Consider the following 23907-nt stretch of genomic DNA (forward strand, 5'->3'; position numbering starts at 1 on the left):
CAGATACCTTATGTGCACCTACACTAGGTATTTTTACCACATTGAGGGGGTTGTCACACCACAAAAATAGAATTTGTCAGTATTACTGTGTTTTGGCAAAGGAGCATCCAGAATTAATAATATCATAATAATAATAATAATAATAACAATAATAATAATAATAATAATGATAATAATAATAATAATAATAGAAATAATAATAATGATAATAATAATAATAATAATAGTAATAATAATAATAATAATAATAATAATAATAATAATTTCAGGCATCAATTTCCATGAATCCCTCGAGCACCATTTTTGTCACTTCAAAGTGCCCAAATTTTAAAAGCCTGCTTAAACCTTGAAATTAAAGAATAGAAGTCCGTATTTTCTGTGTGGTACAAACCATCATAGAAGTACTTGTTCAAGGACACGGCTAGAGCTGTTAAATTGTGGAATGAAAGGGAATTAAAAAGACCTGATGATACAAGGCCCAAAAGGTTTTGCAAACTTTAGCCTTGGATTTCTCCAAGAATTATTGATCATTTGAGACGCCATATCAAACAATTCAAGGTGTGTGTCATCAGATATCCAAACACTTCGAAGTCGCTTAAAAGAACTCGGCTACGCCTCTTGTTTTCAACCTTCTTCTCAGTTATTGGATATCTGATAAAACACGCTTTCTCGCGTTTACATAGGCATTAAAAAAAATAAAATAAATAAATAACAGCAACTGTATTGAAGAAAAACGTTACATTAACAAATAGTAACAATGATTTTGTGATGACGATAACGACAACAATAACCACAAAAAATTTCATCGGTAAAGTCAAGTCAACTTCCTGTTTTTCTTTTTTCAGTGGGTTGGTGCGGTTTGTATTATCGTCGTTGATCTTACCTTTTTCACAGTTGTCGCCCGTGTATTTCGACGTACAATCACAACGATAACTTCCAACAAGATTGACACAGGCACCTCCGTTCTGACAAGGATTGTTAGAACACTCGTTTACATCTAAAAAAGTAGAAAGATGTTAGAAACTAGCAGCAACTGTAATGAGGAAGAACGTTGTATTAATAAATAGTTACAATTTATCAGAGAAAATGAATTTGAAAAAACAAATACAATACTCTCTTTTTGTATTTTGATTAACAAATTAGACGGCTAGCTGTAGGTTTCTATCGGCTGATAGTCGCCCCGAACCAACTATCAAAGGCGACAGAAACCGAGAGCGAGATGTCTCATTTTTTTAGCATACCCAACTGATCGATCTATCAGACAAAATAAAATACATTTCAATAAGTTTGATACATTCTGCTAAATCGCGCGCGCTCATTCATCATTAAAACAAAGCTAAACAGTGTTTAATTCGACTTTATCTTGTTATTTAATGGATGTTGTAATTTCTTTTTGTGTTTTAGAGAAATCGAAAACAAAACAACAACAGCACTTTTTACTTTTCTTTGACAAATGTGACTTAATTGGCCTGGTTCCAATTCACTCTTAACGTAAGAAGATTCATTTAGTTTCTATTGAATCCCAGCTATGGAAATGATTTTTTTCATAGATGTTATTGCATTCATAACAGTCGTCTTACTTCAGAGCGATATTTTTTTCATTGTTTTTATCTTTGTGGTCTCACAATGTGAATTACTTTCAAATACCTTATGTGCACCTACACTAGGTATTTTTACCACATTGAGGGGGTTGTCACACCACAAAAATAGAATTTGTCAGTATTACTGTGTTTTGGCAAAGGAGCACCCAGAATTAATATAATAATAATAATAATAATAATAATAATAATAATAATAATAATAATAATAATAATAATAATAATAATAATAATAATAATTTCAGGCATCAATTTCCATGAACTCCTCGAGCACTTTTTTTGTCACTTCAAAGTGCCCAAATCTTAAAAGCCTGCTTAAACCTTGAAATTAAAGAATAGAAGTCCATGTTTTCTGTGTGGTACAAACCATCATAGAAGTACTTGGTCAAGGACACGGCTAGAGCTGTTAAATTGTGGAATGAAAGGAAATTAAAAAGACCTGATGATACAAGGCCCATAAGGTTTTGCCAACTTTAGCCATGGATTTCTCCAAGAATTATTGATCATTTGAGAAGCCATATCAAACAATCCAAAATGTGTGTCATTAGATATCCAAACACTTCGAGGTCGCTTAAGGTGACCGAACACAGTTTGCGCGCGCTTAACAGATTCTGCTAGTGATGCTATTAAGCGCGCGCTAGGGTTGTGGTACGCAAATACGGCGGTCGATAAAGTGATCCCTCAATTTCACATGAAATTGATAATAAGGTTAAGTTTTGATCCTAAATAACTAAGTTTCTCGTTTCCGGACTCTTTTTCCTTTCTTTCCGAGCAAAAAAGCCATTCACCAAGACCTTTAGCATGCTTTTCATCTTGGCCATGAAACCCAATTAAAGCCACGCATGCGCATTTGACCAAAAAATTGCGACTGGTTGTTTTCGTGGAAATGAACTGTTTTCTAAGGAACCGCTCATTAGAATTTTGTGAAATTTGGCATGAAAAAAGTTTCCTAAAAGCGTAACTCGCCTACAAAGAGAAACCTAAATCTAACAGAGGGTATCTTCACAATACATTAAAAAGCAAAATCAATATTTACAGGGGTTCTCTCTGTTAAAATTACATGAAAATAGCGCAACTGTGTCAGTGTGTTGTGAGTTCTCCTGGATACAAAAAATGGAAAAAATCTAATGAGTACATTTTCTAAAAATAAAGGAAACCTACTATCTATGGACGTTTTATAGTTTGCTGCGTTGCCATGGAAACGGTACTTAGCTCAACAAGACGTACGAAAATATATTCTTTCTTAGTTAGTCTTACACCATACCAATTTTGGGCGTTCAGAAATAGATAGTTTCCAAATAACGTCTTCTAACACCTGTACACTAAAAAACTGTATTCGGCCACCTTAAAAGAAGTCGGCTGCGCCTCGTTTTTTCAACCTTCTTCTCAGTCTTTGGATATCTGATAAGACACGCTTTCTCGCGTTTACATAGGCATTAAAAAAATAAATAAATAAATAACAGCAACGGTATTGAGGAAAAGCGTTACATTAACAAATAGTAACAATGATTTTGTGATGACGACAACGGCAACAATAACCACGAATAATTTCATCGGTAAAGTAATGTCAACTATAGTCAATAATAGTAATAATAATAATAATAATAATAATAATAAATAAATACTTATTGATAAATAGTCACTTTATTAAAATATTCCAAGGAAATTGTTATTTACAAGTTAAAAGTAGAAACAGAGCTATTAAAACCTATTTACCATTCTTGTCGATTAAAAAGAAGACTATTTTCAAGCACAATTTTTTTTTGAAGAAAAAGGAAAAAAATAAACTACAACAAATCTCATCAAGTTACAATAATATTCTCATTCGTAATAAAAAATCATATGATCACATCGTCACTGAAAATATATTCGGAAGTTAAAATACGGTCCTTAATGAAGAAAAAACAACTCTTATTAAAAATATAAGCGGATTATATCGGTCATTAAAAACAACTAAAATTAAGAAAAGAAAGGAAAAAAAACCCTAAGAAATTCGTTCTCATCCTAAAATCTAGCCGGTTGTTTATCGATTTCAAAGTCGGTATCTGCAATCTTTAGCGATGTTCTTCGCGTTCAACGTGAGCCTCTCAAGCATAGCAGCGCAGATCTCAGGAGGGTGAATGAGACTTTGGCGCGAATCCATGACATTATAGTAGCGTAATTCTCTCCCTTCTTGGTCGATAAAAGTTCGGCCTGTCTACTGTACATTCACCAGCCATTCCTCCGGTGGTAGTAAATGCCAGTAGCGTGAAGAATCCTTGTCACACTTCTAGCACCCTGCTGGCGTACATTCTCTTCTTCTCACTCTCATGCTGGCGGTAGATTTGTTTTGGGGTGAGGCCTCGATAAGACTCTGAATTCGGGTAACAAACCCTTACATCAAAAAAAGGCAGAGCCTTGCCGATCCCAGAAGCCACGAGCGTGAATGTCGAGTCGGGCTGCTCTGTTTGTACCGGGTGTCAGCACTTCTCCATTGATCTCCTGAAGTACCGGTTCAATTTGGGCATCATTGCACACCATCTTAAGCATTTCGGCTTCCAGATCACGCAGGTTATTATGTCTTTGAATAATGAAGCCTCCACGTCTGCATATCATGGCGTAGTCTACATCAAAAACATCTCCACACGCATAGGCAGACGGGATGTTGCTTATAACATAAATGACTGTTAGTCAGCTAGATGCCCCTTTCTCCGCAGAAAGGTCGGTAGCTCTTTTGGTTTGTTCAGGAAGAGCATTCTTTACTTCCTCTAGGTTTTCTCTAAGGCGCGCATCCCTATCTCTACGGTTACGTTGCTGCAATGTTCTAATTGTATGGTCATCCGGGAGCTCATGCGTCTGGGCCACTATCTGTTCGACTAGTGGTTCAGTTATTGAGGTTGAAGCTTCATATTCCGAGGCTGCAGTTTGACATGGGTTTAATAATAATAACAATAATAATAATAATAATAATAATAATAATAATAATAATAATAATGATGATGATGATGATGATGATGATGATGATGATGATGATGATAATAATAATGACAATGACAGTATTTTTCGATATCAGAGTAACGCATGTTAACTCCAAGTGTAACCAGGGAAAAGCGACATCCACAATCCAACGGTGGGATGGGAGCCGACTGCAATTGCTTTCTCAAATGCCTAGCCGAGAAGCTCTCAGAAAAAAATGAGGAACCTTATCACATTCCTAATTACTTGGATTAGAACATTGCTTTTTTTTGATATTTTAAGGTCGGTACACACATGCATAAGAGACTGCAGGACACCTTTCCACAAAATTCCACAAGGGGATTTTATTGATGACTGCCGCTTAAACGCAAGCCAAGTGTGTGTCCGTTGATTTTGGAAGAAACGAGATGCTGTCACAAGTTAACCACTTTCAGTCAAACACGTGCGTCTTGCGATTTTTACTCTGAATTTTTGCTGGCTGATTTTCTGGCGTAATTTAAGCTTTATTGTTAATTGTTTTTTAACGCGTCAAACTTTTCTTAGCAAATTTTCCGTGAGTTAGATATTTTAAAATTAGAACTTTTAACCTGTAAATAACTTGGAATATGTAAGAAAGATTTTATAATAATAATAATAATAATAATAATAATAATAATAATAATAATAATAATAATAATAATAATAATGTCTAGCCTTATTTTTGTTGGTGTCAGCAACCAGTTAAGAATTTTTTTTAATTTTTTATGACGATACGTGAATTTGAGAGACGATCGAATTGGCCCCAAGAGCAACTTGGAGGGTGGCAAATGTTGTTTCTTCTTCAAGTATTGTAATATTGGATGTCTTTATAACTATGAAACTTGAAATTCCAGTCAATCAAGCCGTTTAACACCTTAAGAAACAATATCAATCTATGAAATCTTCTTCTTTTCCTCAAGTTATCCCAGCCAAGCTGCTCGAGCGCCTCGGTAGCAGATGAATGCTTTGGCATATCGAAAACAATTTTGGCAGCTAACTTTTGCATCACTTGGACTTCCTCTATCAGAGTCAGGTTAGCTTTGTCTCCCCACGTGACATCTGCATAGTCTAACAACGGTATTATAGTTCATTTGACAAGAAGGTCTCTGATATCTCTTGGTAGGAAACACTTAATTCTGCGTAGTAAGCCCAACCTTTGCCAAACTTTGCTACGGAGGTATTCAACATGGTCTGACCAAGTCAGGTCCTCATTTATATGCTTCGATACAACAGAAGCTTCTCAAGCGTCAAAATAGCGACAAAGGTAATCAATTTGGTTGTTGCATTTTTACAGTCCGGTGTAATATAATTTACGTCCTTATATGAGTAGCTGGTATTCAAAATTTCAAGTACTATAACAATAACAAGAACGAACAAACGTTAACTTAAACTTCTTTTGCTGCTCTTTTGTCGAACAAAGCCATTGATAGGTTACCATTTTAACGCGATCCTCTCTATATAAGAAATATCATCGTGAAAAGACCTTTACGGTGTGTTTACCTAGTTTGCAGCCATAAATCTCCACCCTCATTGATACATGGCCTTGCCAAGCGGTTGGACGAAATCGAATGTAACGTGCTGTTATTGTTGGATATAATGGATGATAAATAACAGTGCTTTGGTCTGAATTCCCATTAAACTCCTACAAAAATAAGAAGGACGACAATTTGTTAAAAATGTAAATATAATATGAAGATTAGAATAATGGTTACGCTAGTCGTGTTTAATAACGTCTGTCAATTTTCCTATCTCTTGTTGATTGACGTGTATAGCTTCGGGCGATAAGCTATTTTAAGGCACGGGTACATTTGTACAGGTCACAGCGATTGTACGAGCATAGTGAACAGTTTAGCGTGGACTGCTTAGTAGAAAAATTTTATTTTGATGAATGGATCGCAAAAAAGGAGACGCTGGATGAGCTCAAGAAATCGGATCTTGACGGCGAGGAAAAACTTCGTTTGTTAGAATCGAGAGATTTGGCTGAGTTGCAGATTACAAGAGGACAACACAAACTATTGAAGAAGGCTATTCAATATTTGGACGGAGCCCACCCAAAGAAAAGGCACAAAGATTTCCGGAGCCAATCAAAACTTCATTTCTTGCGAAGGATTCAGGCCTAAACTCCCGCCGCCAACAGCTGGAAAATGACGGATGACATGAGGCAATCATAAACAGTTCAATCCCTCCCTCTTTGTAGGGGAACTTTGTTAACGGTTTGCAAGCTTCTGTATGTTGGTTAATTAAACCATTCACCCCTCAAAGGAGTGTATTGTGTGAATTTTAATTGTGATTCTCCCGTTATAAAAAAAGGTTGGTTTAGGTTCTGTAAATATCGTTTTCACCATCGTAAGTCCGTCAAGGGTATTTACTGGGAACAAACTGAAAAATCTTTTTGGGTCAACTTTCCGGTCTACGCCGGATGAACTGAACCCTTCCAGTCAGTGAACGTTTTGTCAGAAATTGACAGCTGATGTAAACCTTGTATTGGTGCATCAGGCCTCTCTGTAACAGGTTTCCATTTATAAAGAAATTTGAGCCAAATTCCCTGACGGTAATTATGACAACTTCTTGGTCGGAGTTGAAATAATTTACCAAAATATCGAAGCAATCCCAATTTCAAGGCCTATACGTTACGCTGATGTATTTCAATTCCCACTACCACTCCTAACGCGGAAGCCTTCTGCAACAAGAACAGGAGGATAATTTGCGCGTCACGTCACACGCAGGGAAGTGATCAATTAATGTCAGTGATCATTTTTAAACCTTTACGTTTACTTTTTCAGAGATGAAATTTCCACTCACCACTTAAGAGCGCTTGTCCGTAAAAATCAAACATATCGCGACAAGGATAGAAAATTCGATTTCTTTCATATTTAAATGTCAGATACACTAGGATATAACTAAAATTACTGTATAGTTTTTTCGGTGAAATATCCTTTTATTTCAAAGAAAAATGCAAATAACGAAAATCCTTTAAAATCGGGTAGCACTAATCTACGGAACTGCAGACCGCGGAACCGCGGAACCTGCGGAACCTAGAGAAATGACTATTTTTTTTTTGCAACTTACATACCAGGTATACGGTTAGAGCTGATTTCATTGCTGTGTATAGACCCGGATTTTTTTTACATGATTCGACAGCATGATTCGACGGTCATGATTCGACCGAGAGGTTACCAAGCTCATCGATGAACTCGCAAAATCATGAAGGTTCTGCACGAAGACTTGAGGTGGCGGGTGATTTATCACCAATATTTGTACGGGAGCTCGATAAAGGAAACAGCCAATGTTCTTCTTATGAGCTCGAGTACCGCATTTGTTTCAAAAATCCGTAGATTGTATCGGCAACGAGGCGAGGTGAACCGAAAGAAAAGAAAAGAACGGCAAAGAATCTTGTCTTGTAAGCTCGTGTTTGTTTTGTTTATGTTTGGTTTCTTGAACAATATCTTGAACAATATATGCTAGCATAAACTTTTCTTTGCCTGATATCGGAACAGATAGAGAAAACAAAGTTTTAGAGGCGATGATAAGGAGCAAGACGGAACTCTATATAGATGAATACCAAGACTGGTTTCAAGCTGTTACAGGGACCCGGCTTAGCATTGCAACAATGTGTCGATCGATTCTGCGCCTTGGTTTTACGTACAAAAAGGCAAGTCTAACTCATTATTTTTCCTTTGTTTGGAGTCGAACAAATTTTGCATTTACACCAGAGTATACATAAATTATTTCCCTCAAAATTCCATCTCTTCTAGTATATGCTGGTATGTGAAATGGCCGGTTGCCAAACGTCCCAAGCTTATTGTTTTGCTTTTCTGGACTTCAGCTGAGGGTGATTGCCAAACAGAGAAATGAATTCTTGAGGGCAACATACTGTCGTTTTATGGCTGATATACCACGACAAATGTTGCTGTTCATCGACTTCAAACAAAGGAAAAATAATGAGTTAGACTTGCCGTTTTGTATGTAATACCAAGGCGCAGAATCGAAACACGAAAAACAAACACAAGCTTACAAGACAAGATTCTTTGCCGTCCTTTCTTCTCTTTCGGTTCACCTCGCCACGTTGCCGATACAATCTACGGATTTTTGAAACAAATGCGGTACTCGTAAAAAGAACATTGGCTGTTTCCTTATCGAGCTCCCGTACAAATATTGGTGAAAAATCACCCACCACCTCAAGTCTTCGTGCAGGAACCTTCATGATTTTGCGAGTTCAACGATGGGCTTGGTAACCTCTCGGTCGAATCATGACCGTCGAATCATGCCGTCGAATCATGTAAAAAAAAAAATCCGGGTCTATACACAGCAATGAAATCAACTCTAACCTTATACCTGGTATGTAAGTTGCAAAAAAATAGTCATTTCTCTAGGTTCCGCAGGTTCTGCGGTTCCGCTGTCTGCAGTTCTGTAGACTAGTGCTACCCTTACACGGGTTTGAGAGCCTCGCGTGCGAAAACAAATCATTCTACCGCTTTTAAAACACTTAAATCTTGTTTCCATCCTTAAATATCTGTTGGAATGATTTTGGGAAAAAATTGCGTCGTTCTGTGTATGCGAAATAATCTAATTTCGAAGGCATACAATTCACTGCAGTAAAAGTACTTCGTGAATAAAATTAATTTTCACCATGTGCGAAAACTTCAAATCGAATAAGCTTCTGGTGGTTGAATGTTAGAAGGATGATCTATAGATTCCTGTAAAAGAAATTTTTGGCAAATGATTAAGAGCGACGCTAGAGCTTTTCAAAGTTCGTAAAAAATGCAAATATTTGACCCTCCGCGGTAAACTTTGAAGTTGCGGGTCAGACGTAATTTTAGTCCGTGTACATACACCTTATTCACAAATGGCCGCCAAACTGGGACGAGCGCGCGGCCAAACATGGAATCGAGGCGTTTTAGGATAAAAATTTGTTTTCGTGTAAACTTTGGCCAATTAACTGGCCAACTTACGTTGAAATTATCGGTCATCTAAAAGCGATTTCTATAATGCGACAGTTTCCTGACTGCTAATTTCATTGGGGATGAGTTCGAGTTCAAATATTAATTGCTGTGTTCCTCTTTGCAACCAGAGAGGAACCGTAGACGCCAACGGAAAGAGAGTCGGCTTTTTCAATTTTCCGAAAGATCCAAACCGTCGAGCTCGATGGCTGCAGAAGATTCGAAGAGACTTAGGAACGAAATTCAAACTGACGGAAATTACGAAAGTTTGCTCACTGCATTTTCGTGAAAGCGAAATCAAAAAAGGCCTTGGAGGAAAGAAGATGAGTGTAAACATCACCGCACTTCCTTCGAAATTTTCATGGCGCACTTCACCGCGAAAGAGACCGCCACCGTCTGCAAGATTTTCACCGAAAAAGAGAAAGCGTCGACTGGAATAATCATTCACAGAAGAATCATTCACGGTAAGCAGCGACATAACATCCGAAGCGGACGATACAGTTTTTCTCGAAACAGCTGAAATCGTAAATACTGAAGCACAAGATTCATGCGAGTCATTACGATTCCAGTTGTTACAAGCTCAAGAGGAAACTGCGCGGTAAGATGAGGAAGTATCAATTTTAAAAGAAAAACAAGGAAATACAGAAGCCCAATTGAGAAATGCCCAGGCAGAAATTAAGCGTCAACTCGAGGAGAACGGAGAATTAAAGTCACGCATGTTTTGCATAGATAATCTGTCTGGAGATGAATCTATTTCGTTTTACACTGGATTTCGTTTTGTGTACAGTGAATTCGGATCAGGATCAACAACAATACCGCCCTTTCCTTGACTGATGTATTCTTCAACTCTATTCAGAAACGCAAATGAGTATTACATGTTGATTGTGTCAAACGTAAACATCGATCTAAGAATACTATCTTACTGCTTAGAAACACAACAAAAGAGTAGATTAATTTCAAAGGTTATTGTGTCAAAAGGATGCATCGATCGAACAATACAAACTTACCGCTTAACGAGTTGGGCTTTTGTGTCTAAACCTTTGGCGGGATCATCACGGCATTCAAGCCAAAAACGTAACTCGTCGTTTTTCAGCTCCAATGGCTTTCTTCCATTTAAAGAGGAACCAGGAATATCGGTTTCCGAAAGGACTACAGACATAGTTTCACTTGTTTCCTACAATGATCTGGAAGTTTTTCCCAAAACGCCTCGATTCCATGTTTGGCCGAGCGCTCGTCCCAGGTTGGCGGACATTTGTGAATAAGGTGTATGTCTTGACCCATATTGGGTTAAAATAAGCCCACAGAAAACCATTACGAAATGTTCTAACCTTATAAAATGCTGTAAAAGACAGGTCTAAAGGCCATTTTAGCACGATTCTCTTGTCGATCGTCGTATAAGTTTGAGCCGGCTGTTTGTATTGAACGTCCGATGTACACCACGCAATCTGGTCGAATACAAATCTTTGATCAACTTTCGGCGCATCTCATCAAGACTGCATCTTCTTCGAGGGCTAAGTCATTTGTGAAGTATTTCTTGGTTTACAGTGCACGAAAATATTACGCCTGATCGCTGCTAGAAGGCCTAGAATGACAAAAAATGTCGGCGCTTACAGTCTATCTTGCATTGCAGGCAGCCGTTTGTTCGTTACGCAATACAATGTCATGGACATTTTAGCGGGGTGGAGGAAGGTAAAAATGCGAAAATGCTGTATACCCAAGGCAACAACAACAATTAAGATAGTGATACCCTTAGTCACGTTCTTTTCTCTTGCCAAAATCCAGATAATTCATTTATTTGCGAATTCGCTTGCGCGCGCGGGCTGGCTTGATAGGAGCGGAGGAGATGACATTTACAAAAATAGTATCAGTACCTACTGATGAAGATCACTATATCTTTTACCTAGTTTTTTTTTTTTTCAATTTTTTAATACAATAGATCTTAGTAGGAAACCAAAAAATGAAGAGAAAGGTCTTTTTGTTTTCACGCAGATGACCACCAACACCGCATTTCCCGTATAAATGCCTTTCGTTTGTTTTCCTGAGTTAGTGAAGTGACATTGAATCATCCATTTTTTCCATTCTTCCGTAAGTCTGGGTGTCCTCTGGCTTCGGATGGTCATTTATCTGCGTGTTACTTCCTTAGGGGTGTTGCTTTTCAAATACTATCAAATTTATGATGTCTAAATTAATCAATACTTAATTTGAACTTCTTCCTAAATTTAATAATAAAATCGCTAAAAAAGTTCAGACGAATTTGTGGCTGTGGCTATGGCCATTCGGCATGAGAAAAAATCGCCAAAAAGTTACAAAGTAAACAAACCCTGGTCGCGCTAGTTTATACTTGGCGCCGTTTGTATGCTTAGAGGGGGGCACAAGTGATTTTGTTTGAAGTCCTGTTTATTACACTGAAAATGGAGGGTTGTTGTTCTTTTAAGGCCCTTGTTGGTGGTACAACACTACCACCACGCGGTACAAGCCACCGTGTCTGGATGCTACCTGAAGGAAAATTATGGTGTTACGTGTTACGCAACGCGCGTGTTTAATTTTTGGTAGACAATGGCACTGGATTAACTTCCTTTTATGGGCATTTTTCTTGTTTGCAGTTTTGAGGCTCTTTTGTTTCTAGAACAAAAGCTTGAAAGAACCGACGCTTAGCAAATTTGCGACCGCGAGATTCAAAATCTTCGTTGATGACCAGATGTTGACAATATCACCCTTCTCGGAGGTGGGATAAGGGAAATGTCGCTCAGAACAACGACAATTTTACCGGGGTACGGAAGGAAAAATTTGTTACATGACGGGCGGCCTGTCGACGTTTCAATGTATTTCCCTTCTGTGCGCAAACCGGCGAATGTGAACGTTCAGAAGCACGCTAAATGAGCTAGGGTTTGTATTCTAAAGTACAAATGGAAAAGCGGAAAACAACTACAAGCAAGACCCAGTCATCGGATAAGAAACTGAAAATTTATGAGAAGTAATAAGGATTTTTTTCTGGTTAGTTTAATGATCGGCAATAGGCCAGGTGCTTTTAAAGCCAAAGCCGCTGAGAGGAAAGTAGCCTACCTGCAGCGAAGAACTACCGTATATAGTTACGCCACTATCAATTATGTTCGAAATATCAGTAAACTGTTAGGAGAATTAAATTGTCATTAAAAGTATGAGAGAACAAAAGCGTCTTTCGTGTTGTTTAAAAACACAATTGTTGCGCTATTATCGCTGTTACTCCCCCAATTCGATTTTAAGCTGAAAGGATCTCTTTGCAAACATATAAATTACAGATTACATATGTCAATCTCAATAAATGTAACAGGATTCTTGAGAAATTTAGTTACGAACCACTTTCAGTGCCGTAGTTTCACCAGTGTATGTATAACTTGAATGCTTTCATGGCCGTTCTGCATTGTTTTCTCGTCTTTGTCTCTTAATCGTCAACAAACCATTAATTGACAAAAACTGTACTTTCCACTAAGGCCATGTCCACACGTATCCGGAAATTTTTTTTCCCGCAAACATTTTTTTGCGGATGCGAAAATTTTCGCGTCCACACGCAGCATATTCGAATCGTTTTCAGCCGTCCACACGTATCGGATTGTAGCCGGAAATTTTCTGATTTGCTCTAGTTCCCAGTTCTAAAATTCTCTCTCCATTCTTCTTCGATCGTTGTGCCACTTATAAAATTGTCCCACTATGCGCTTGTCCTTCCTGGTCGCATCCAGAATAACAATCTCAAAACATCCTGTCGATCTCTAATGTATTGGTTGTGTGACTTTATCACAGCTGCATTTATCTGAACGCATGATATCAAACTAGAAATCAGAGCAACTAACAAAGAAGCTACAACCCGGCTTGCTGTACGTCATGTTTGTTTATAATGCTCGCCGTGAAGACTGGATCCAAGAGAATGACGAAAGCGTATTCAAAAATTTCCGGATACGACCGTCCACACGTATACGTATTCGTATCGGATAAAAAAATTTCCACTCTGGAGAGCGTTTTCAAAAATTTCCGGATACGGCCGGAAAATACGCTGGATACGTGTGGACGCAAGCCGTATTCGTAAAAAAAAAATTGCGTTTTCACAAATTTCCGGATACGTGTGGACGACGCCTAATATGTGTAGAAGTGCGTGCCGCCGTTTGTCAGGTCTTGTGGGCAACATGAATGAAATTCCAATGATGACCTTTCTTCAGCTTGTTTTGCGAATTGCCTATCAGTAGAGAAAAGTTACTGACCTACAACATTTTTTTAGCGCAATCAAGCTTCTTTGAAATTCGCGCTAAGTTGACTCCATTGTTTTCTTGTTGTCATAAATGGTCATTGAGTACTTCCCCCTGGTGGTGTGCCTTGTCGTGGCGGGGAAGCTTGTGTGACCTTACGACCCCCAGGGCTATGCCGGCGGGAGCCTTGTGCTCCTGGCAGGTCTAACCATGCCGGATTGGTCTGCGCGGTGAGGGTCCAGACTAAAGCAGCACCAACTGGGGAGCCATAATACCCCTAAGGGAAGGAAAACCCTGACAGAAAACCACCGGCCCTCCAGGTCATGGGGGTTGGGCGGTAGGCCAATCACTTGCCCCTGGAAAAAAACAGAAGATTACCGAAACTGCAATTTCTCAAGTACTAATTAGCAATGGCGAAGCTGTGGCCGTGGACGGAGGCACAACCGGACACACCATGACGTCAATGGGTGAGCAGACAAGAAAGGTGGACCAGCTGGGCTGAAGCCAGGACTGCAGCAAAAGACAGGACTGGTTGGAAAACGAAAGTTGCAGCCTTATGCGCCTCATGGCGCGGAGAGAACTAACTAACTAACTAATCAAGCTTCTTTGAAATTCGCGCTAAGTTGACTCCATTGTTTTCTTGTTGTCATAAATGGTCATTGAGTACTAGCTATGCTAATGGCAAATGGTTACAGAGACGCGTGCACTTGACAACAATCATTCCGCTATTGTCACTTGACAAGAACCATTTCCCTCACGCAATCAGAAGAGATCGTCGAGAAAGAAGTCAATGTATGCGACGATAAAGATTTTTCCTTAAAAATTTTTGGCAAACCGGAGAATAAAATCACTGAAACGAAAAAAGGTGCGAAAATCGCACCTATTGCTTTACCTTCAACAGCGATGTTTATTTGCTTGAATAGAACAAAAAAACAAAAAAGCGAGGCCTAACAATAGCTTAAGTAAACCCGCCTTTCCGCGCACTCTCGACATAAAGCGGTGTGCTTTCATTGTATTTCTTCATTCCTTTTCTTTTTTTATTGAGTTGTTTTTAGCAATGGAACAATTGGCGAAAATGCGAAATCATTTAAACATGAAAAGGTGCAAAAGAAAAACTCCTCATCTTTCCGATCGAAAACAGTTATGATTTCGTTTATCGTTTTCGTAGATCCAGGCGCAACTGGTTAAATAATTTTTAAGCCATGCACGAATTTTAAACAGAAGTCATTTTCAAAGTCGGCATGGCGTATAAAGAATATGGAAGTGAGATAAAACGTAGCAGCCGTCCCGTTCTTATCGCTTCCAGCTACTCATCGCCGCTTGCTCGCTAAAATATGAGCTAAAAGAAATAATACTTACTTGACGACTAAAATAAAAGTAAAGTGCAGTTTGGCTGAGTTAGGCCGAAACATGCGCGCGCGGTACGACAAAAACTTAGTCAAACCTGTTGACGTACCCCCGGTAGGTTTGTTTTCGTTTTCCCAAGTAGGCTACCGTTGGGAAAAAATTGTCATCAGCGACAAGTTGTCGACTGAATCCGATTTGACCCGATTATAACTTTGCGAAACAGTACAGAAAAATCCCAACGGACAGACAACAAAAGGCTTATTGTCTTAAAAAATTTAAACCATAACAATAGGCAAAGTTTGATAGAGAAGCCCCACCCCACGCCAACACCACATAAAAACCGGTTACTGTTTATCAACTGAAGTATCGGAACATTTTTTTTTGTCAGGGATAGGGGGAAAGAGGGTGGGGTGCTTACTTGTTTTCAAAACTAGAGAAATGGAGGAGAGGAGAGCGTATCAAATTTTCCAATATGTGGCGTAACGACTGGTTTATGAATTACAAGGGAAGTGAAGGTATAACATTAGCTCGAAGGGAGATACGTTATTACGGGCTGGTTTTATACCAATCTCTTCCCACGCGCTTCCCCACCCCACTCCTTCCCCGGTCCATAAGTAGTACGGCACTAACTAGACTCTAAGTTTCGCCTATCAGGTTGGAAACAGAGCACTCTTTCACATTTCAGACTGCATTCATTAGTCAATAGGACTCCGATTCTGCTCCTCCCTGTAGTTTCGTCAACAGACCGCCATAACCTGTTGGTAGCCCTATCTACTCGTCAAGGACAGCAAACTTACCTGCAGCGATCAGTTGTTTAACCTACCACTGACAAGCTATTATAGTCTTGCGCAAGAGCTGTTTAGTTGACGTAATTTTTTTTAAGTTTTGATGAACGGACTAGCATGAGTGAAGCGCCGTGAGAGTAAGAGAAGTAAAGACCCAAAAAGCTGTTAAATCTAAGAATAGTGCTAGCCTGCAGCCAGTGATAAATTCATATTGTGGCTTACCAAAGATGAAGCAAGTAAGGAAAGACGAAATTCCTTAAATAAAATTGTTTTTTTATTTATTTATTTATTTTCTTTTATTTGCAGTCTTGTGTTTCAAAGCTAGAGTATGTACTAGTACCAGGACTAGTACGGAGTGCAGCTTTCAAGCATTTTAGCCCTGGCATAGTATGACGAACAGATGCCTGCAATGAGGGATATTTTTTGTTTCATACTAGCTAGGATCTATTGCATTTAAAGATGGGAAGAACTACAGCTAAAGAATGTGTAGTGATTCTGATACTGTTTAGCAAAATCTTATTTCCTCCCCCACCCTCCTCGGCAACGTTCCCAAAAACCCAGCCCGCAGGCGAAAATGAATTCGCGAATAAATGAATTATCTGGATTTTAGCAAGGGATAAAGAACATAACTAAAGGTATCACTATCTTAATTGTTGTTGTTATTGTTGCCTTGAGTAAGTCCATGTTCAGTTATCAAGCATTTCGCATTTTCACCCTCCTTCACTTCCCTAAAATGTCATATTATTGCGTGACGAACAAACGGCTGATAGACTGAAAGCGCCGACATTTTTTGTCATTCTAGGTCTTCCAGCACGAGCTATCAGATGTAATATTTTCTTGCACTGTAAAACCAAACAATACTTCACAAATGACTTAGCCGTCGAAGAAGATGCAGTCTTGATGAGATGCGCCGAAAGCTGATCAAAGATTTGTATTCGACCAGATTGCGTGGTGTACATCGGACGTTCAATACAAACAGCCGGCTCAAACTTATGCGACGATCGACAAGAGAATCGTGCTAAAATGGCCTTTGGACCTGTCTTTGACAGCATTTTATAAGGTTAGAACATTTCGCAATGTTTTTCTATGTGCTTATTTTAACCTGATATGGGACAAGGCAGACTAAACTGCAACTTCAAAGTTTACCGCGGAGGGTCAAATATTTGCATTTTTTACGAACTTTGAAAAGCTCTCGCGTCGCTCTTAATCATTTACCCAAAAAAATCTTCGCAGGAATCTATAGACCATCCTTCTAACATTCAACCACCAGAAGCTTATTCGATTGGAAGGTTTCGCACATGGTGAAAATTATTCACGAAGTACTTTTACTGCAGTGAATTGTATGCCTTCGAAATTAAATCATTTCGCATACACAGAACGACGCAGTATTTCCCAAAATCATTCCAACAGATATTTGAAGATTTTAAAACAAGATTTGAGTGTTTTAAAAGCGGTAGAATGATTTTTTTTCGCACGCGAGGCTCTCAAACCCGTGTAATAATTTAGCGCCTCAAATGACAATTTTAACGGATTTTCGTTATTTGCATTTTTCTTTGAAATAAAAGGATAATTCACAGGAAAAACTATACAGTGATTTTAGTGATATCCTAGCCTATCTGGCATTAAAATATGAAAGAAATCGAATTTTCAACCCTTGCTGCGAAATTTAGAATTTGTCCGATTGTTACAGACGGGCGCTGTTAACTATAAATATAAGCTGATAAATAAGTAATTAATGATATTAAGTTTTAAGAGAACAATAATTTCCCATCATTCAGTTTATCTTCAGCTCGATTTAAAAATTAATGTCTTCTTTTTATTCTTTTATCTTCGTTTCTGAGTTCTGCAAATTGCCTTAAGAACAAGTTTTCCACCTAAGATTGGCTTTTGCTAATTGCATGTCAATAGGTGTATGACTTTCTTTTCTATAATTGTTACTGTTTGAAACCCTCGTAACCATTCACAGCATTTTCTTCAATAGGCTACAGCATACCATTTCTTGATAGGAGTTGTACATAAAAGAAGCTTCATTTGAAGAAACTGGTTAGACTCGAGATAACTTGTAGTGTATGCGTAAGTTTGAAATGTGGTCACCAAACTAAAAGTAATCGACATTTGATCTTCAAGAACCTTTAAACTGCGTTCTAAAAAATCTAATTGCACAGTTTAAGCCATTTTTAAATTTACCTTAATGTGCACACTAAAATAAGTGCTAGTGAAAATTCATGAATGTTTAATAAAACGTTAACATTAAAGACAAAATAAATGCAAATTATAGGCCATCAAAAGTGCCAATGTAAAGCATTTATCTTACCTTGTCAGCAGTTTCGCCTTCTCCCCTGTAGTATAGGAAGATCTGACCATCGTCACCATACTGCAGTTTGTATTTGGTGACCCACTGGTTAACGGCGTATCGTCCTTGTGACGCTACACGTGTCACTCTAGAGTGCACTCCCAGATCAATCTGGAGCCACTGATTGGCATTATTTGTTCTAGAAGACCACGCACCAGTTCTTCCGGAGTTTGGTCTGTAATACAGTCTGCCTTGGAGTGCGGCATGGTTTGAATTATATTCCGAAGAGGCACTAATTTGTCCGTCTGAGATCGCACCGCTTTGCATGCCAAGGGCACTTTGGCACTCTGATGGATATTACGAATTCATCACAAAGACAGAGTCAGTATAATAACTAGGCCTATTTGAGCTTTTCAGCAAAATGGATTTCTTCAGAGTTTTTGAAGTCCTGATCTTCATACGTGGGTAAATTTAAAAGATACCCTAAGTAACTAGCATCAATGTAGCGTGCTGTTTATATATCACGAAAAAGGTAGTACATTCCGAGTTAAAGTTACTCGGTCTCAAGATCCAATTTTCCCTCTCCTTTTTTCTTTTGTGCTGAACTTGCAAGTGTCTTATTAGTCTGGTTTATGGTTTATGAATGCGTTTTCTAAACAATATTTTGGAGAGAAGTGTTGCCAGTTATCTCAATATAAGTTGCGAAACAATTCATGTAAACAAGTGACAATGACTGTACTCGTTAATGGCAACAGATAATGATATACTACCTTCCTTACAGCCATAAACCTCCACCCTCATCGAAATGTGGCTACGATAACCGGTCGGGCGAAAACGGATGTAACGTGCCCAGATTGGTGGGTCTAGTTCATGAGAAACGACGGTGCTCTGATCTGTGTTTGCAGCAAATTCCTAAAGCAGAGAGACGGCAAACTGTTAGCAATCGAAAAAAGAGAGGAGAAATGGCATACTAGAAAAGAATAGTATTATGAGCATTAATTAACGGTCGAATTTTACGAAAGCTTCCTAATCCTGATCATGACTAACAAAAGTGATTGAAAAAATATAACTAACGATCTGTGTGCTTGCAACACAATAAAAATGTTCGACTTGACTTCAGTACCCTCAACCTGGATAATGTTCTTAGTGTGTTCTTAAAACTAAGATAATCTCAGCCTCAACATTCTAATAAAAAAGGTTCCTATATAAAAAAGAAAGGAATGTATTGCCCGCGATAAACTGAACGACGTTTCGGAGGCGAGTTCAATTTAAGTAAATTAAACTGTCAGAAATAAATAGTTTGGCTCGAATTGAGTGGCCAATCAGACATTCAGAAATTGTGTCAATTCCCTACTTAGCAACATTTTGTGCAACGAACGATTAAACTAATTGTTACACTTCTTAAGGAAGAAAACTAAAACTGTTTGTCCAGGTCTTTAGGAAATATACATTGCTTCTCACTATCAGGGTGCTTGCCAATGGAAGATGACCGAAACCCCGTGCTCAACCTCGCGCTGGAGGATATACACTCACGCACTTACACCAGTGCGCGGTTAACCCTAGAATCGGTCATCTTCCATTGGCAAGCACTATAGTGACAAATATCGTATTAGCCCTTGGCTAACAAACAGTCTTTAGTAACAGCTAGAAACACGTGACTTGCAAAACCTCGCGAGACTAGGGCTGGGTGGAAAGCTCTTTTTACTCGTATTGTAGCATCAAATGAGGAGATAAAAAGATTTCTAAACTTAGCAGCTATTTTGATGAGCATGGTGTTTTCGTACTTCCACAGGCTAGTTTGCGGTTTAAATCTATTTCTGACACGACGAAACGTACAACGGGCGTGCAGCGCTGTCGTGTTCAATGAATTTATTTCCCACTGAAAATTATTTTACCGCGGCCACAAAACGTGTAGTTTCTTCAATGCAATATTTCACAAAGAAGATTTCTGGAAGAAAGGGAAAAGATTCTGCAGAGATATTTCGATTCAGTGAATATTGATGAATATTGCACTCGAAATTTGGGGCGGCCCTGAACGCGAAACTTAATTGACAAAGGAGAACACAATTGTTCCTTGAGCAAGGAGTCTGAACAACGTCCTTTTTAGTGCCCAGCCACATTGCCCTGGCATGGGCACCTAGCCTAAACAGGACCTTACTCTGTGTTGACACTAGAATAAGTGCATAGTGGAAATTCGTTAATGTTTACTAAAACGATTGCATTAGAGACAAAATGAATACAAATGAGAGGCCATAAAAAGTGCCAATCTAAAGGAGTCATCTTACCTTGTCAGCATTTTCTCCTTGTCCTCGGTAGTAGTGTAAGGTCTGATCATTGTAACCAAACTGCAGCTTGTATTTAGTGACCCACTGGTTAACGGCGTATCGTCCTTGTGACGCTACACTTGTCACTTTAGAGTGCACCCCCAGATCAATCTGGAGCCACTGATTGACATCATTTGTTTTAGCAGACCACGCACCAGTTCTTCCGGAGTTTGGTCTGTAATGCAGTCTGCCTTGGAGTGCGCCATGGTTTGAATTATATTCCGAAGAGGCACTAATTTGTCCGTCTAAGATCGCACCGCTCTGCATGCCAAGGGCTTTTTTGCAGTCTGTGGGATATTACAGAATCAACTCAGAGAGAGCGTCGGTGTAATAACTGGACTGTTTTGAACTTTTCGTAATAATCGTGTACTTTCTCCAGAGTAATTGAAATCATGGTTTTCGTACGTATGTAAAATAGAACAATGCCCAAACTAACTAAAATCAATGAAATTTCCCGTTTATGTATTACATAAATAAATTTTATTCGATGGTTTTACATATAATACGCGCGGGTATTTTGCGAGTTGCGTAGTATTTTTCCGAGCCCCGAAGGGGCGAGGAAAAATACGAGTAATGAGTAAAATGTCCGCGTGTATTATATGTAAAACCATCTGATAAGAGATTTATTATTCCACTACAAAAAGATTTTGTTATTTTGGCTTCTCTGTTTTGATAACAGTTTTGAAATAAACCCGGCATTAACTGTCCATCGGTATATGGCGCGTACGGATAACGTAAACAACACAGAAAGCCAGTTAAATGTCTTTAATTTGATTGGATAAAATGAAAACATAAATGACAAGTGATTGACATGCTAAAAACTTGTTTTCGAGCTTGCATCGTTTCAAAAACTATTCTTCGTCCAGTCCGGCCATTGTTGCTCCGTTTTTCTGCCTTTTCCGTCCGTATTCGCTCTGTTGTAAACCGGTCAAACTGGGACATTACAGTGTATTACGGTCTCATATTTTGCGCGTTCTCTTGACCTTATTTGGTGAAATGACATAATAGTGGAATAATAAAAGGTAGTATCTTCCGAGTCTACGTTACTCTGTATCGAGATCCAATTTCCCTTGTCTTGTTTCGTTTGGTAACATTAACGGTGCTGAAGATGTGAGTGCCTTAGTATTCTAAGCGATGGCGTTAAGGATACGTTTTCTAGAGAATATGCTAGAGAGAAACGTTGTAACGACCTTAATATAACAAATTGATAAGGGGGTAGTTTCTAAAAAAGAACTGCGGTATTGCGTCAGCAGGCCCGTAGCAAGGCTAAAACAACTGAGGGGGCTCAGCAAAATGGTTAAACAAAACTACCCCCTCTCCCCCCCCCCCCCGTCACCCCCCCAAAAACCAGACTGATTAGGGAGTTTAAGATGCAACGAGAACATAAAAAAAAAAAAGAAAAAATGTAGATTTAGTAAGTAAAACAATAACTTTGCACCTGCATCACACTTTTTGGTACATCTTCTTTTGCCGTTTCTTTTACGTGGACTACCATGTGAAGTTTCCTAATTTCACGTTTGAACGAGGACGTAAACAAACGACGACAAATGTTTCTTTCTCTTTTAAAATTTGGCTTTAATCAGGCAGTAAGAATCCGACTGTGGGAGAATTTTTCTCTGGCTCTTGAGAGGACATATTTGTGTGTCTTTCGACAACGCGCAAACACTAAATTGTTATACACTAAGGAGGTCTAAAGACATTTGCATTGCTATAAATGAGCGGACGCCTTTGACAAAAATTGGTTTATTTCAACAGCTTTTAGGGCTTAAGATTGGTTGATTTCGATCCATTTTTGTTCTTATTTCCGATTCACAAGGTAGGAGTACCTTTGTTGTTGTTGTTGTTGTATATAAAAACAAACTGTTAGCGAAGGAAACTGAAAGGTAGTAAACACATTTTTAAAGGGCTGTGAAAAGGCATTTGCAGCGTCAGAGTTTAAGACTGATTGCTGCACATTAATTTGGTTTAATTATTTATTTTTTGGCAAACTGTTTTGTAACTTTCCAAATTTCTGGGGGGGCTCAAGCCCCCCCTGCCCCTCCCCCTGCTACGGGCCTGGTCAGTGAGGGAGTGGAAACGAATGTTTGGTTGTATCAACAGAGTTGATAACTTACGGTAATTTGGCCATCGTAACTCTAACTAAGGGCTAACACTCGAAACGTAAGCACTCGAATCTTTTCATAGTGGCTAAATTACAGTTATCAACTCTGTTGATGAGCCTGAATAAAAAATGCGAAAGAAGTCATGTAGACGAATATATACAGTAATTATGGTAGGTGTTAATGGAGACAGAGAATAATATATTACCTTGCTTACAGCCATAAACCTCCACCCTCATCGATATGTGGTTATTCCAATTTATTGGGATAAAGCGGATGTAACGTCCCCAGATTGGTGGGTTAAGTTCATGAGAAATGATGGTATCTCGATCCATGTTTGCAGAAAATTCCTGAAGCATTGAGACGGCACATTGTTAGCGATCGGAAAAGAGAGATGAAATTTACTAGAAAGACTGGCATAATGAGCATGAAATAATCGACAGTTTTACGAAAGCCTGCTAATCCTGATCACAAAAAGCAAAACTGGTTACTGGTAAAGTATCTTAAGGGATGTATATTAGGGAAACACATGCATTGCTATTGAAGGCAATGTTTAAGGAATCACGCTAATACCTGTTCAGTTTCATCGTATTACCCAGTTGAGAGTTTTGCATCTGGGCGGTAGCTCCGTTTATTTATTTATTTATTTATTTATTAGTGACTCATCTCACGACTGACCAGCTTACACCAGTGATTGATATTTGCGGGTCCTCTCTGTTGTAATCGTTATGATAAAGTGTTGTTTCTGTTGTTATCGTTGTTGTTATTGTTGATCGTCACAGCTATCAAATCAAGAACCAATTTCCTCAGGTTATTGCACGAGGTTCAATTTTACTTATTAGCCTACTTTGTGATATTAATACCTGTGAAAAATTCTGAGGCAAAATGTTCTGCAAATAAAATTGCAGATCAATTAATAGCACTTGTTTGCTGCATCACAAAAAATCTTTTCTTTTTTTTGGCCAGTCGAAAATGTTAGCCTGGTTGATAAAGAATAACTTGAAATGCTGAAAAGCGTTACCCTAAACACAACTGCTACCGACGACCTATAATTTGTCTGCTGCTAACGATTTGTAATTACCCTTCGTTCTTTGATGAAAAATGGATCGAATTCGACGTATCGGAGCACATGTAATGAAACGGATGTATATCGACTCCTTACATAAATAGGGCATTTTAAAATATAGTCCAAATTGGCTTAACTGAAAATTGCATTTAAAGTGGAAATAAAAGTTGGACGGTAAAGCAAAATAACAAAAGACCTCGGACAGTATTTACACATCTCAATGTTTACAGTTGGTAAACAACACCTATATTCCATTCAAATATGT

At 38.6% G+C, this 23907-nt stretch overlaps 1 protein-coding gene across 11 annotated transcripts in view; it reads right to left on the bottom strand.

Moving 5' to 3' along the window:
- Positions 1 to 23907, bottom strand: part of LOC146490039 (uncharacterized) — a 105473-nt gene that overhangs the window by 58474 nt on the left and 23092 nt on the right. For all 11 annotated transcript variants that reach the window (XM_085123978.1, XM_085123773.1, XM_085123700.1 and 8 more), the window contains exons 16-21: positions 22785 to 22926; positions 20439 to 20764; positions 18924 to 19065; positions 18175 to 18500; positions 6072 to 6213; positions 884 to 997 (exon numbers count right to left, since the gene is read on the bottom strand). In XM_085123978.1, the coding sequence (XP_084980104.1) occupies positions 884 to 997; positions 6072 to 6213; positions 18175 to 18500; positions 18924 to 19065; positions 20439 to 20764; positions 22785 to 22926 (1192 nt within the window). The remainder of the gene's footprint in view (positions 1 to 883; positions 998 to 6071; positions 6214 to 18174; positions 18501 to 18923; positions 19066 to 20438; positions 20765 to 22784; positions 22927 to 23907) is intronic.

This window comes from Pavona decussata, unplaced genomic scaffold (assembly GCF_977016875.1).
Source record: "Pavona decussata unplaced genomic scaffold, jaPavDecu1.1 SCAFFOLD_2, whole genome shotgun sequence".
NCBI classification, from domain to species: Eukaryota; Metazoa; Cnidaria; class Anthozoa; order Scleractinia; family Agariciidae; genus Pavona; species Pavona decussata.